This window comes from Parus major, chromosome 5 (genome assembly GCF_001522545.3).
Source record: "Parus major isolate Abel chromosome 5, Parus_major1.1, whole genome shotgun sequence".
In the NCBI taxonomy this organism is placed as follows: domain Eukaryota; kingdom Metazoa; phylum Chordata; class Aves; order Passeriformes; family Paridae; genus Parus; species Parus major.
The window spans coordinates 39,354,649-39,367,403 of record NC_031774.1 but is presented as its reverse complement, the minus strand read 5'-3'; the positions used below and the strand labels follow the sequence as shown (position 1 = coordinate 39,367,403).

Genomic DNA, 12,755 nt, shown 5'->3' with positions numbered 1-12,755 from the left:
GGCTAGATGCCAGGTACCCACTAAAACTGCTCCATCATTCCCTTCGACAGCTGGACAGGTGAGAAAAAATTTACCACAAGACTCATGAGTTACAGGCAGAGAGGGATCACTCACCCATTACAGTCACAGGCAAGAATGGGCTTGTGGAAAACAGGCCTTCGATTTGTGGAAACTAATTGAACTTACTACCAATCAAAATCAGAGCAGGATAATGAGAAGTAAATCAAATATTAAAAACACCTTCCCCCACTCCTCCCCCTCCTTCCTGAGCTTAACTTTATTCCTGAATCTCTACCCCCCTCCCCTCAGCAGTGCAGGAAGATGTGGAATGGGGGTTACAGCCAGTTTATCATACGCTGCTTCTGCCATTGCTTCCTCCTCAAGCACAGTCCACATGCTCCAGCATGGGGTCCCTCCCACAGCAGAGTCCTCCACAAACTTCTCCAATGTGAAAACTGACCATGGGCTATAGTTCTTCATGAACTGCTCCAGCATGTGTCCCTCTCCACAGGGTGTAGTACTTAAAGAAAAGGCTGCTCCAGCATGGGTCCCCCATGGGGTTACAAATCTGCTCCAGGGTAGGCTCCTCTCTCCATAGGGCTGGAGGTCCCTCCCAGGAGCCTGTTCCAGAGCGTGCTTTCCATGAGATCCCAACCTTCTTTTGGGCATACACCTGCTTCAGTGTTGGGCTCCTCCATGAGCTGTAGGTGCATCTCTCCACCCCCACAGATTTTCATGGGGGCATAGCTACTTCACTACAGGCTGCAGGGAATCCCATCTCTTGCAACTGGAGCACCTCCTTGCCCTCCAACCTAGGTGGCTGCAGAGCTCTTCTTGTCACATATTCCCACTCCTCTCTTCTCTGAGCACTATTACCCCCATGCAATAACTTTTTTTTCTCCTCAATAGATATGTTATCACAGTGGTGTTTCTACCATCATTCCTGGGCTCCATCTTGACCAGTGGTGGGTCCATATTGGAGCACTGGCTCTGTCAGACATGGAGGAAGCTTCTGGCAACTTTTCACAGAACCCAGCCCTGTAGCCCTCCCACTACCAAAACCTGGCCACACAAATGCAATACAGCACTTTGGTACTTGGCTATAAAGGTTATCTTCCAGATCACCCTCTTTATGAGTTGGTCTTGTCAGTCTGAGTTCTGTTCAATCCTGTTTAGTCCTGTATTTATTTTAGTGGGTATCATTTTGGAGAGGCCTCATGAGCTTTCACTGCTACAGTTCCCTGAATTTATAGCCTGAAAACAAGATCTATAATTCATGATAAACCATAATTGCTGGTATCCACACAACCAGACCTTGCAATGCAGGTTCCAGACTCCAATTTTAGAACTGCAGGTCAGCACAGTCCGCCTGGCTATAATACTGGAGTCTGAAGTGCACAAAAAAAGCACTAATGCTGAGTTTGACAGATTAGAACAGACTTGGCTCAACACAATGGATAAAGCTGTGTTCTTCCTTTTTAATTCCTGTCAGATACAGTGGAATGTGAGGCCAGAATTCAAGAACGATGCCCCCCAGTGCACAACTCAAGCTACGGGCTCTGAGATGCAGTGATCAGTTCTGTACCAAACAAGACTACACTGGGAAATACCATCTCCTCTGAGGAATTAAGGACACACCAATAAAATTAGGACCTGTTATATCAAATTCAAGGATCACACAAAGAAAAACTATCATCCTCCATAGGCAAGTAAAACTTGGGCCTTTTACTACTGCTACACAAGGAAATTAAAAACATGAAAAAGTTAACAGAAAACAAAGACTGAGGGGTTGGAGAGACATCTCTACACTAACAAGAAGAAATATAAAGACTAAAAGAGATATACAAAACTATTTGTCTATAGAATATGAAAGATCATCGTCTGCCAAAGGTTTGGAGAAGCTACACAAGATAAAACACAGCTCTGACACTCAGAACAAAGGAACAGAGATAGAAGGGCAACTTTCTGATGCTAGGACAGGGGCTCTTAAGGGCAGCCTTGGTCCTCTTAATGAAGTTAATATCATTATCACCCAGACAAGTTAACTTCACATCACTCCCACCTCCTTCTACTACCTCTAAAAATAATTTAAAAAAAAAAAATTACAACTGTGGTGTAATTAGATATTCAGACTGGAAGAGACCCAAGAAGCTTCCAGAATTTACATACAGGCCAGAGCATTATGTAAGTGGAAAATGAGCTGAGGCAACAGGACAAGAGTTTATACTAAGCTTGTCCTGAGGATTTGCAGCAAGGCTCAATCCTCCAGGTGACAGTCATTCATTCCTAGTATGACCCCTGGTCACTTGATGCAGACATACTGATACAGTTACATTCTACTCGAAATTAGTTCTGGACCTTTCCATCCATGAGGATCTAGCAAATCTAAGCCAACCACTCGCTATCGAGCAACATTCCTCTAAATGTCTTAAGTCACTGTAGTCTCCAGCTGGGCACTCAGTCACAATGTGCACCCAAATAAGCCCTAACAGGACACAGTGAAGTAAGTCCAGGTGAAACAGAAGTGATTCTGCTATGGGAAAGAATAAGGGAGCAATTTCTTCACAAGTAGAGATAAAAGAAGTTACTAAATAAAGATGGAACAAACATTATGATTTCTTAGTAGTAAGAAATATGAAGTCTAAGTAGTTATCAAAATACAGTTTTATAAAAATGACAGAAAATATCATATATCAATCTACTGTACAGCAGATTTCTAATTTCTGCTGCAGTAAAAGCTAAAAAAAACAAAGCACACACACACAAAAATCCCACCAAAAAACCCCACACATGCTAAATAAAAAGAGGAAAATTAAAAAGGGTCAGATATCAACAAAATGTTCCCATTTTATGAACACGACAGAAAGAAATCCATGAAACTATGGGCTTCAGAGCAGCCAAAGAAAAGCTGCACATCCAACCCTGATGAATGTGGTAGCCTTTTAGGCTGCAGATGGAAGTACCCTGCCCACAGGCTTCAGGCCCAAACAAATCATCTTCCACTTCATAGGTAGGACAGTAAGAGGGTAAGGAATGTATCTGTCTTTTCAAACCACTACAGATCCACGAGAAAACACAGGGACATACAAACAGTTCAGAGAATTTTTTTTCTACTTACTCCAGTCCATCTAAAGCATCTTCTTCCTCCTCTGCAGATGAGCCACTTTCCTCCAGATCTTTAGCCATCCTAACTGGCATTTCCTCTGGGAGTTTTCATAGAGCCCAATCCTAGTTGCAAGAGCAGTTACCTGCAATAAGGATTAAAAGCAGGAATAAACAGCTGAGCAGGACAGCGAGAGGTATCAGGTAACTACCACCTCCAGCCAGTACATATTTCTCACAGGACTATCAACAAGTCTGTTAAACATCTGTGATCTGTCAAACATCACCTCCGAGCCACGAGAGCACAGAAAGAAGCATCACCTTCCAGCAGATTATTCCGCACCTGCCCGTGAGAGCCACTCGGGCGCTTACCGGTAACGCGCGTCCCTGCCCCGCCCTGCTTCGCCTCGAGCCGCAGACCCACGCCACGCCAGCCCAGTCCCAACGGGAAACGCCCGCCAAGCCCGCCCCGCCGCCCGGGGCCAGCCGGACACCGTAACGCCTCCACTGGCGCAGGAGCGGCCCTCCGGCCCGGAGGGGCGGCTACGGCCTGGCCTACCCCGCGCCAGGCCAAGCACGGCGACCTCCAGCGGCCCCAGAAGAAGCAGGAATGGCGGGGAGCACCTAAGGCAGCGGGTCCCCGTGCTAGCCTGCAGGTCCCCGTACCTGCTCCCGCGGCGGCCGGGCCGCGCCGGGGCGGGCGCACAAAGGCAACCCCGGCCCCTCCCGCCGCTTCCCCGTTACTACAACAACCGACGGGCGGCGGCCCCGCCCCGGCGTGCAGGCGCCCCCGCCGCCTCACTGCGCAAGCGCATCCGACTCCGCCCCCTGCCGGTGCTCCCACCTACTCCCGCGGGGTGGGTGGGAACGGGAGCGGGGCCGCCTCCCGCGCGGCGAGGGACCCGATTGGCGGGAGGAGATGTTACGTCACGTGGCGCGCGCATGGAGTGGCGCGCAGCGGCCAATCGGAGTGCTGGGCGGTGGAGCGGGCGGGGCTCCGGTGCCGCCGCGGGAGCGCCGCCGGTAACGGGCGGGGACCCAACCTGGGCCTGGCGGGCGCGGTTCGAGCCGGGAGGATGAGCCGGTTCCTGAACGTGCTGCGCAGCTGGCTGGTGATGGTGTCGGTCATCGCCGCCGGGAATACCCTGCAGAGCTTCCGCGATCACGGCTTCCTCTCAGAGAAGCTGTACACCGCCAGCCCCGGCCTCGGTAAGGGCCGCGCCGGTCGCCCTGGCACCTGGAGGTCCCCTTCCAGCCGTGAGCCTTGGGCTCTCCTCGGGCTCCTACCTCTGGGGCCCGGGAGCTGCCTACTGCCGCGGCATGCGCCTCCGCGGCGGGACTTGAGGTGGCAGGCAGAGCCGTGCGTGACCTCCATGTGCTCGCTCCTTCTTTACGCAGTGAATGGGCTCCAGGCTCGGACCTTCGGCGTCTGGACCCTGTTGTCATCAGTGATCCGCTGCCTCTGCGCAATCGACATCCGTAACAGGACGTATGTAAAGCAACACCCGAGAAATCCATTGGTTTGTTTGCTAGACACAGCCTGAGCTTAGGGGGCGGCACAGAGGAGGTGGGGAATCGAAAGCTGTTCCTGAACTTTCTATAGTGTTGACAGCATTCCCCTGAAGAAGCTCAAATAGCAATGTGGGATTTGTTTGATAGCTGCTGCCCTGTTCCTCCTCTGTGGGGACGGCCTGTGCGTTTGATTTGTGTTCTTAGCTCAGTCAGAAACCGGCAGATCTGAGAATCTCTTACTGTCACCAATTTCTGAGCTACAGCTTGGAAAGTGCTTTCTGATTAGTGTTGCCTCTCTGTTAATTAAGCAATTGCTAATGCTGTGGTATGACTATGACTGATGCTCAATACTTCTTTTACTATGACAGCTTAGCTAAAGACTGGGACAGTTTTAGGTGCCCAGTGGTCTTAACTGGTTGCTTTCTTTCCTACACTCTTACCTGCTGCTGACAGCAAGGTCTGAGGGGCAGCTTGGTGCTGAGCGGGAGACACACCATTTCTCCCTGTGCTAACAGAAGTGTTTCTGAGAGGGGTTCCAAGCAAGCTGACGTGAGGTCTGTGCTAGACAAAGCCTTTACTGGAGGTTGCTAAAACGCTTTTATTACTGCTTCACCATAGCAGAAGTCATTGTTTACCTGGCAGTATGTGCAGTATCCTGGCATGGATTGCCTAGGCTTATCTGAGGTAGGGAGGTGCAGGGACTAAACAGTATGTTTTCAGGGGGTGGTGGCAATGCCAGTTACCAAGAATCAGTTGTTTCTTTGAGAAATTTTGCCTCTTTTTTTTGCAAAAATCATGCATCTTTTGAATCTGCTCCCTTTTCAACAGCTGTACCCATAGAGGGTAGCAGAGCACAGGTGGGAAGACATTGGGTGATGCAGCCTGAAGTCAGCCAACTCCTGTCACCCTAGTTCTCTGCTAATCCAGTTCTCACCTTCTTTTTGCATGTGCACATATTTCACTGGTGCCCTACTCATGCTCTCCCATCTTCACCTTCCTTCAGGCCAGATAATGCCTGTGACTTGCAATGCACCATTGAACATGCTGCTCTGTTCTCCTCTCAGCTGTTGCCCATGGGGATTTTGCACCTCACTAGGAAAGGGGCAAAGTCCCCTCTGTGCTGCCAGTGAGAGCAGATGGGGCAGCATGCAGGTTTGCCTTTTTTTTCCACTCAGCCATATTCATGCCCATAGTATGATACAATAACCTGCTTTTTTTCTGCTCTTCAACAGCCTCTATCACATCACACTCTTTACCTTCTTTTTGGCCCTTGCTCACTTCCTCTCTGAGGTCTTCATATACCACACTGCAGCCTTGACAATTGGAGTTATGGCACCCCTTATGGTAGCAAGTAAGTAGAGCTCTGCTTCCTCCCTCTGCATAGTCTCCTTGGAGCTATGACACCCCAGAAAAAATCCCCATGCAGCTATGGGCTGAGGGGATGCCTCATCTCTTGTCCAGCATTTTCTACACAACTCATCCTGTATCTCTATCACAGGTTTCTCTATTATGGGGATGTTGATTGGGCTGCAGTACCTGGAGGTAGAAGCACTATCACAAAACAAGAAGAAAAACTGAAGTTGAGGGCTCTTTGTAGGTTGGTGTCATCTGCTACCTTCACTGCCAGACTTCCGCAAGAGCTCAGCTGAACTCCAGGACAGCAATCCCACTGGTGGGTCAATGTTGGACTCTGTCAATCACTGTCATTATCAAGTTGTTTTTGTCTTGTCCAGGCAACGTTTCAACTGACTGATGTCAAAGACCAAGTCCCAGAGAAGTTTGTGTCAAAGCTTATGTAAGGCAGTTGGTGACTGACTCCCTGGGTAGCAGGCAAAGTCTCTGGCACGCCCAGAACACTAAGGATTGCTCTCCCACTGTACTTTTACAGTGTACTGGACAGAACTGTCCAGGATTTGTTGAACACTTTGGACCAGATAGAGAGAACAGGTGCTACCCCTAGCACTGCTGTGTAATTTGCATGTGCGTGTTTCCCAGGGACCGTTTCTAATAAATGACAAAAAACTGCAGTGGGCTATGTTTGTCTCTCTGCTACACAGCAGTGGGTTGAAGATCAGAGCCAACAGCATTTTCCACTGTATGCTGCAGAATACATCATCTCTCTTTACATCAAACCTACCTTTCCCCAGCTCCTTGCCACAAAGTTCCAGGCCTGACTGCTCACATAACACACGTGAAGAGGGCTGTTGACGCTCTTCTGCAGCATGCTGGTGACAGCAAACTCGAACTATGCATCTGTGAGCGAGGATGGAGCTTCCTGTCTAGTGAGTTATAAATACTGAAGATGGAGAAAATAGGAACAAGTGCCTTAGACCTAGAGAAAATAATGCCCAAAAGGTAAGTGGGCAGCACACAGAATGCAGAAAAAAGCCAGCAGGAACTAGCTGGGAAGACAATTCCCATGCAGAAGAAAGAGGAAACAAAGGGAGGAAAAGAACACAGCAGTAGCACTGGGCAGAAAGATGCTTTTTCCATTCTGCAGAACATTTCAGGCTATTACATGAGCCACATATAGATCCTTTTCAACCATTTAATATGAATATATCAGGTTTCATTGTACAGTTGTATATGAATGTTAATATTAATAAAGTCATTAAATTATTTAAAAGTAAATTATTAATTGTCATTAAATTCATAGTTAATTTGATTAATTCAAAATTAATTACAATAATATTATTTTTTAAAACTAATTTATTAAATAGTTAAAATATTAAATATGTTAATATTTTACATTGACATTTCTCTTGAAAATCATTTTAAACCCTCATCCTCAATCCCAAACTATCAAAGATAGGACTTCAGTTACAGAATATGCTGAATTAGAAGGAATTTATCAGGACCACAGTCCAACTCCTGGCCCTGCACAGGACCCTTAAGAATCACACCATGTGCCTGAGAATGTTGTTTAAGAACTTCATGAACTTAAGACAGTCTGTATCAAAATATAATGTATCAAAAAAAAAAAAAAAAGATTAAAATTTCACCAAAAAAAATGTTTTGTCAAAAAATAGTTTGTCAGAGAGGAGTATTTTTAACCATTCCACCTCAGTACAGCTTTTGTACCCTGCTTCAAATAAAACATAAGTAATTGCATGTATAAGGACACTTGATGTCTCCATCAGGGGAGGGATGCTGGAAAGGATGGAGAAGTGATAAAAGGATCTACAGTTGCGTTTAGAAAATAAACAGCATATAGATGGGCAGTGTCTATAAGTCACAAATGTGGGCAAGTAGGTACCTTTTCCTGTTTTCTATTATGAAGTGGGAAGCTTCCACACTGGCGCAAAGTTGGATTTCCATCATACCCCTCTCTTTGGCTCTGAAGAGCAACACAGCCTTGGCTGGTTTTCTCAGTATAACACTTCACAAAAAGTTTGTATGTGATGTTGAAACATGTAAAAGGCACTTTCTTGTTAAGGAGGAAGACAAAGTCCTCAGCCCAGGGAAACTGGTTTGACTCACTTTTGTGCTAATGTAGTGATAAGCTAGATTTAGATTGCAGAACTAGTCCTTGCCTCGAGCTAGAAGGAGGCATATTGACAATCTCTTAATTGCTCCTAATATGTATGAACATCAGGGCAACCCCAGTGAATTCTGAGCAGAAGTTTATCCAGATTAAGAGTGCTTAATCTAGAAAAGCCAAATAGTAAAAGAAGAGCTGGCAGCAGCTGGTGCCCTGCTTTGCACTTGCTGGTAATGTACTGAGGCCTCTACTACTACCTGTGCAACATAGAGCATCATGGGAAACAGAGCAGAGCAATCCCTAGGTTGCTCTAATTCCCTAGAGCCAGCTCTTCCAGGGCTGCTCACAAAGTAGGTGTGGCTGCCTTTCATGTCACAGCTAAGTGCAAGGTGCCACCTTCATGCTCAGGGTTAGCCTGGTACCATGGCTTTTTTCAGCACATCATTTTTCCAAGGATACATGGTGGGACTGGGGGGACACAGCAGATTTCCCCAACTTTTCCTCCCAAACACCAAAACAGCAAGATGCAATGAAAACTCATGAAAACAACCCCCCTCTTGTTTTGCTCATTGACACTCTCCACAAGCAGTTCGTAGGGCTCCTGTCCTGAGGCTGCCCCCTTCCCATGGGGTGCATGTCACAGAAGGATGATGCAGGTAGAAAAGATGGGAATGAGGGAGGCTGTATCTCTCAGCTTTGCCACCCCTAAATTTCACAGCTGTGATTCCTCAAGGACTATGGGATTAGCGTAGGCTTCTGGCAACACTTTCTGCAAGTCAGAGAAAAACAATATGGTTAGAATCCTGGCTGGCCAGACCCAGGCTTCAGAGACATCAGCTGGCCAGAGCCTGGGTAGTTCACAGCTCCCTGCTAGTGCAGAAATCCCCTATAAGAATCACCATCCTCAGAGCGTGCTGCTAGTTCCCTCTTCCTTCTGTAGCCACTTTGCCCAAGCAAGGGGCACTGGGGCAGTAGGGCAGTGCAATGTCTGACTGTTTAGGCTACTTGCTGTAGTCCTCAGACCATTACTAGCTCCCTGTGGGGCTGATACCACCGAAGGTATCAGACCCACAGCCAGCTCACCAACAACATTTCACTGTGACACAATCTCAGCCTCAAAGTATAAAGTTGCAGGGCCAGTTCCCTGGGCAAGGGAAGGTGCTGGGAATTCCTTCATGCCATGAGGCAGCACAGTGTCTGTGCAAATGCCAGAGAGAACTTGCTTTCTTCACACCCCCAGGAGGCTCAGCACAACCACTAGTTCCCTTGTGTTCTTACTCCAGCATGTCTGAAGCCTCTTCAACTCCCAGACACCTTGCTTACCTTGCTCATCTTCAAGTCCTTCCATCGCCACCCCAACTGCCCACTGAAGTGCTGACACCCCCTGTTCTGCTTCTTCCCCTAGCCCACCTTGGATTTATGGTTGAGATAATACCACAGACCAGTGCCTTCTTCAAAGTTCACTACTCATATCTTAAGGAGACAGAAGAAATAAGAGGCAAACATACAAAAGTTTTTTCTCCATAAATCCTGTAGAGGAACTAGCCTAATTTCTTGAAACTTTAAGATGGAGGGAGCTTTTCCCAGAGGAAAAGCAAGGAAAAATGGAGACTACTGCCCAATTACCACCCTTAGCTTCATGGAACAGTCAAACTGTTCCAATTCCAGTTCAGCTTTCCTGAGTGGAGTTTGACAAGCTGTTTCTGAACTTTTCTGAGGTGTGTCAGGATTAAACTTGAGACTTCTTCCCCTAGTGGATTTCTGATACCTCTCAAGTTCTGATTCTGGTTACAGTGAGACAGCCCAGCTGCCACCAATTCAGAAGACAGCACATAGACTTGTAATGGTGAATGTGGAGTTCCCTGCAGCCTGGGCTCCGAGTTTACTCACTGTAGAGCAAGACTGACATCTGACGCAGAAATCAGGGGTGCACAGGAAAGAGGTTCACATCCCCAGTGCAGTTCAAGAGAAATCCAGGAAGCGTGGAAGCAAGAGATATGAAACAGTCTCATTTTGAGTAGGTTCTTACACAATCTGTAGGTGAAAAGGTTTTACAGAAGTCAGCAGCAGTATCCCAAAGCAGAGGAGTGAGATAAGGAAAGCTTCAAAGAGATGTCTGGAAGCAAAAGCCAGAAAGTGCAAAGAGGGATCATCAACAAGCAGGAAGGGTAGGGGAGTGCATGAAGTAATGCCAAAGGTAGAAATAAGAGGAAATCTGCATTTAGACTTCTGAAACTCCACCAGAATGCACCATGGAAGCACTCTAGCAACTCAGAACAGGCTCTCCAAGCACCTCTGAGGTCTCAGCACCAGTCATCTGCTGTGAAGCTACAGGAGCAGATTTAGATCATACAGTGTGCAGGGCTCCACCACCTTGGGAAAGGAAGGCTGCTCTCACAGCTTTGAGTCACAGTACTGGAAAAGGGCATAAATATGGCCTGCCTATGGCTTTGGGACATAAAAAAAGCCTTCTTCAGAAGGAGAAGGCTGCTTGCCACACAGTAAACACAGAAATGGAGTAAGGAAGTTTGGGAAGCAGAGAATGGGTATACATTGTGTCTACTAGACAAAATTCCAGCATTTTTTTATTGGTAGTATTTCACTAGAGGCTAAGCATGGTGCAGCTTCCAACAGAATCCAGTAAGAAACTGAGGGTGGATGGTTGTCCTAAAAAAAACTATGGAAGATCAGCAAAGATGTTTTTTCTTAATGCAAAGAAACAATACAAAAAGGTTTGTATGGATGCTGAAAATCACAAGTATATGAGCACAAGCAGTACACAGCATATTCATGAGTATAATGTATGTGCTGAATCAACTGACACTACTATGAAATCTTAAGACACAACACTGGAATGGCTTCAGATGCATTTACAACAAAGGCAGCACAAAAAGAGCCTCATTATCACATAAAACAGGTATTTGATCTAAGTGTCCTGAGATAAAAAAAGTTAACCTAGCTGGAGCTCTGGAAACTGGGACAGACCAAAGTGGGGAGGATTGTTGGGACCACACTACAGCTTAATTAATAGAGGACAAGGTGCACACAATGCCATTATGCTAATTTAATCTACTAACTGCAACATTTCTTTAATTCTAACCATAACAGATGAGGGAACCAATAGAAGACAAACTGCTACACAGCCAGTGGTACAGTGCTTCAGTTGAAAGTGAGATCTGCACAACTCCACAGCTCTCCATGCTCTGGAAGCTCACAACTGACTCTGAGTCTTCTCCTTGCAACAATCACACAATTGTTTAGGCTGGAAAAGACCCTTAAGATCATCAAGTCCAACCATTTACCCAGCAGTGCCAAGTCCACCACTAAACCATGTCCCTAAAAACTGAATCTACATGTCCTGTAAATACCTCCAGGGATGGTGATTCTAACATTTCCCTAAGCAGCCTGTTCCAATGCTTGACAACCTTTTTGGTGAAGAAATTTTCCCAACACCCAATCTAAATCTCCCATGGTGTAACTTCAGGTTGTTTCCTCTTGTCCTATCACCTGTTCCCTGGGAGAGGAGACTGACCCCCAGCTCACTATGACCTGCTTTCCGGTCACTGTAGATAGCAAAAAGGTCTCCCTTGAACCTCCTTTTCTCCAGGCTAAAAAACCCCAGCTCCTTCAGGTGCTCCTCATAGGACTTGTGCTCCAGACCCCTCACCAGCTCCACTGCCCTTCTCTGGATATGCCCCAGCATTTCAAAATTCTTCTTGTAGTGAGTGGCCCAAAAACTGGACACAAAACTCGAGGTGCAGCCTCAACAAGTACAAGGTGGACAATCCCTTCCCTAGTCCTGCTGGACACACTATTTCTGACATAAGTCAGGGTGCCACTGGCCCTCTTGGCTACCTGGGCACACGCTGGCTCATGTTCAGTGGCTGCTGACCAGTATCACCAGGTCTTTTTCCAATGGGCAACTTTCCAGGTGCTCTTCTCCAAGCCTGTAGCACTGCCTGGGGTTGTTGTGACCCAGCTGCAGGACCCAGCAGTCGACCTTGTTAAGCCTCATAAAATGACCTCAGTCCATGGATCCAACTTATCCAGGTCCCTCTGCAGAGCCTTCCAACCCTCCAACAATACTCCTCCAACTTGGTGTTTGGTCTGCAAACTGGCTAAGGGTGGACTCGATCCCCTCATGCAGGTTATCGACAGAGACATTAAACAGGACCGTCCCCAGTACTGAGCCTTGGGGCACACCACTGGTGACCTGATGCCAGCTGGATATAACTCCATTTAACATCACTCCTTCCCTGCCCATGGGACTCTTTCTCATACTTCCATCAAAGCATAGCAGCTTCATGGTCCCTGTAGAACATGCCCTAATCTTAGCAGGTTTAAGGCTGGTTTTCCCAATCAACTCTCCTTTTGCCTGTTAGTCCTGTTGGCTGTGGCACTAAATGATACACACAGTCTATCACACCTTGAAAAGCAAAGGGTAGCATGAATAGCCTAGTAGACCAGCCTGTCAGTGTGAAGCAGAGGACAGTGAGTAGTAAAGCATACCATACCACCCCAAGCAACAGCTGAGAAAATGCAAAGTACCACTGAGATTCACAGATCAACAAACACAGAGCTTTACAATTTCCAGGCATTCTTATACCACAAGGCACAAACCCAATGACTGTTCTTGCTACATATTTTTAAATTTCCTTCT

At 46.9% G+C, this 12,755-nt stretch overlaps 3 protein-coding genes across 20 annotated transcripts in view; 1 reads left to right on the top strand and 2 right to left on the bottom strand.

Annotated features, from left to right (window-relative positions):
- TTLL5 (tubulin tyrosine ligase like 5) overlaps positions 1 to 3,889 on the bottom strand; it is a 134,802-nt gene extending 130,913 nt beyond the window's left edge. For 14 of the 17 annotated variants that reach the window (XR_001522002.3, XR_001522003.3, XR_001522006.3 and 11 more), the window contains exons 1-2: positions 3,769 to 3,889; positions 3,119 to 3,248 (exon numbers count right to left, since the gene is read on the bottom strand). Coding sequence is in view for 9 of the 17 variants with exons in the window: in XM_015629957.3 (XP_015485443.1) it covers positions 3,119 to 3,198 (80 nt within the window). In the remaining 8 variants the exon portion in view is untranslated. Of the gene's footprint in view, positions 1 to 3,118; positions 3,249 to 3,474; positions 3,564 to 3,768 lie in introns of those variants that run through there. The other 3 variants (XM_015629960.3, XM_015629962.3, XM_015629958.3) reach the window with 2 other exon arrangements.
- Positions 3,890 to 4,100: 211 nt separating this feature from the next.
- On the top strand, positions 4,101 to 6,641 carry ERG28 (ergosterol biosynthesis 28 homolog). The gene is made up of 4 exons (XM_015629971.3): positions 4,101 to 4,311; positions 4,501 to 4,591; positions 5,847 to 5,965; positions 6,113 to 6,641. Exons 1-4 carry the CDS (start codon positions 4,179 to 4,181, stop codon positions 6,190 to 6,192), a joined length of 423 nt encoding a protein of 140 aa, XP_015485457.1. The 5' UTR covers positions 4,101 to 4,178; the 3' UTR covers positions 6,193 to 6,641.
- A 664-nt stretch (positions 6,642 to 7,305) lies between these two features.
- FLVCR2 (FLVCR heme transporter 2) overlaps positions 7,306 to 12,755 on the bottom strand; it is a 33,281-nt gene continuing 27,831 nt past the window's right edge. Inside the window, exons 10-11 of one of the 2 annotated variants that reach the window (XR_001522010.2) lie at positions 9,986 to 10,129; positions 7,306 to 8,864 (exon numbers count right to left, since the gene is read on the bottom strand). Coding sequence is in view for 1 of the 2 variants with exons in the window: in XM_015629967.2 (XP_015485453.1) it covers positions 8,808 to 8,864 (57 nt within the window). In the remaining variant the exon portion in view is untranslated. The remainder of the gene's footprint in view (positions 8,865 to 9,985; positions 10,130 to 12,755) is intronic. The other variant, XM_015629967.2, reaches the window with a different exon arrangement.